Source organism: Brachyhypopomus gauderio, chromosome 6 (assembly GCF_052324685.1).
Source record: "Brachyhypopomus gauderio isolate BG-103 chromosome 6, BGAUD_0.2, whole genome shotgun sequence".
Lineage (NCBI taxonomy): Eukaryota > Metazoa > Chordata > Actinopteri > Gymnotiformes > Hypopomidae > Brachyhypopomus > Brachyhypopomus gauderio.
The window spans coordinates 28,375,548-28,377,045 of NC_135216.1; the positions used below are offsets into that span (position 1 = coordinate 28,375,548).

Sequence of the window (1,498 nt, forward strand, 5' to 3'; positions counted from 1 at the left end):
TATTATCTGTGACATATTCCAGGCGTTTCAGCGTCACTTGATCGTGAAGTAAATGAGTCGTGCGATGTGAAGTGTGAATTAGGTCATTCAGAGACAGAAACAGGGATTCATTTATCTCACTCTGCACTTTACGCCGCAGCAACTAAGTCCCTCCATTAAATGACTCTGAAAGAATGAGTCTGTGAGTGTCCTTGGCTCGCGCGCCGACGTCCCATCCCGCGTGCGGGACATCTGGACACCCTGCGGCTCGCGCGCACACTCGCGCGTTTGTCAGTCTGAAAACGCAAGACTGCTTTAGATCAAGAGTGATAAACAGCACGCAACTGTGTGGCGAGGCTTTTAAGAGCGACTCCGCGAGCTCCCGTGCTGGTGAGCGCGCGCGGGTCCGTTTGCAGGGATGTTGCAGCCGACAGAGGGCGAAACGATCCCGGACGCCTCGAGCACGCCCTCGTCCACGCCGGCCCCGCCCCTCCGCACGAGGAGTTCGGGAATCTCCTGCGACGGACCCACGCACAGAAATGGGCTTATGTATTACATCACAGCCCGCGAGCGTATATCAGCCGCGAGCGAGGCAACCCCACATCGGTGTGCAGCACGAGTGAAAACATGCGGACGCTTCACGCGCAGGACACAGACGCACGCGGACACTGCTTGACGCTGCCAGCGCACGAGACAGCCTGCTTCTCCAAACCTTCTGATGTGAGACTTTTTTGGAGCGATTAAGCGGGAGCTGAAAGTGTTTAAACAAGCGATCATCAGGAAACAGTTAAAGGGCGTTTTATTAATGCAAACAGCTGGAGGACGTTGTTCAACCTGGTTTTAGCCATAACTCGGCATGGAGAACCCCGCCGCGTGAACGCCGTGTGAAGGGCACTAACGCGCAGGGTTAGGGGAAGTCAAGCGCCCTCCGAGGACCAGAGGAACATCCGTGATCGTCGGTGAGACTGTCCGATACCCCCGACATGGAGCCGCCGCGTTACATCCTAACCGTGTACCTGCTGCTGGTGTCGCTCGCGCTGCGCGTGGAGGAAGGCGCGTGCCAGCACTACTACGTCCTCCGACCCGTACCGAGCGACAGCCTGCCGCTCGTGGAGCTGAAGGAGGACCCGGACCCCCTCTTCGACCCTCCGGAGAGGGACCTCAACCAGACGGAGCTCAAACGTCTCCTCGGGGACTTTGACACGCGCTTTCTGTCCGTCGCGCCTCCGCAGGACCGGCACGCGGGGAGCGAGGAGCGCGAGGACCCGGACACCCAGCACAGCCCCACGGGTCTGATGCCTCGAGACATCACGTCGCTGGACTTCGACTTCCCGCTCGGCAAGAAGCGCAGAACCAGTAAGAAACTGAAGCGCCGTCTCCAGATGTGGCTGTGGTCCTTCTCCTTCTGTCCGGTGGTGTACACGTGGAGCGACCTCGGCACGCGCTTCTGGCCCCGCTACGTCAGGGTCGGGGGCTGCTACAGCAAGCGCTCGTGCTCCGTCCCGGAGGGCATGGTGTG

At 59.5% G+C, this 1,498-nt stretch overlaps 1 protein-coding gene across 1 annotated transcript in view; it reads left to right on the forward strand.

The window, feature by feature from the left end:
* Positions 1-454: 454 nt before the first annotated feature.
* Positions 455-1,498, forward strand: part of nog1 (noggin 1) — a 1,545-nt gene continuing 501 nt past the window's right edge. The window contains exon 1 of the mRNA XM_077007862.1: positions 455-1,498. This exon is cut by the window's right edge and continues 501 nt beyond it. Within this exon, the coding sequence (XP_076863977.1) occupies positions 963-1,498 (536 nt within the window). The 5' untranslated portion in view covers positions 455-962.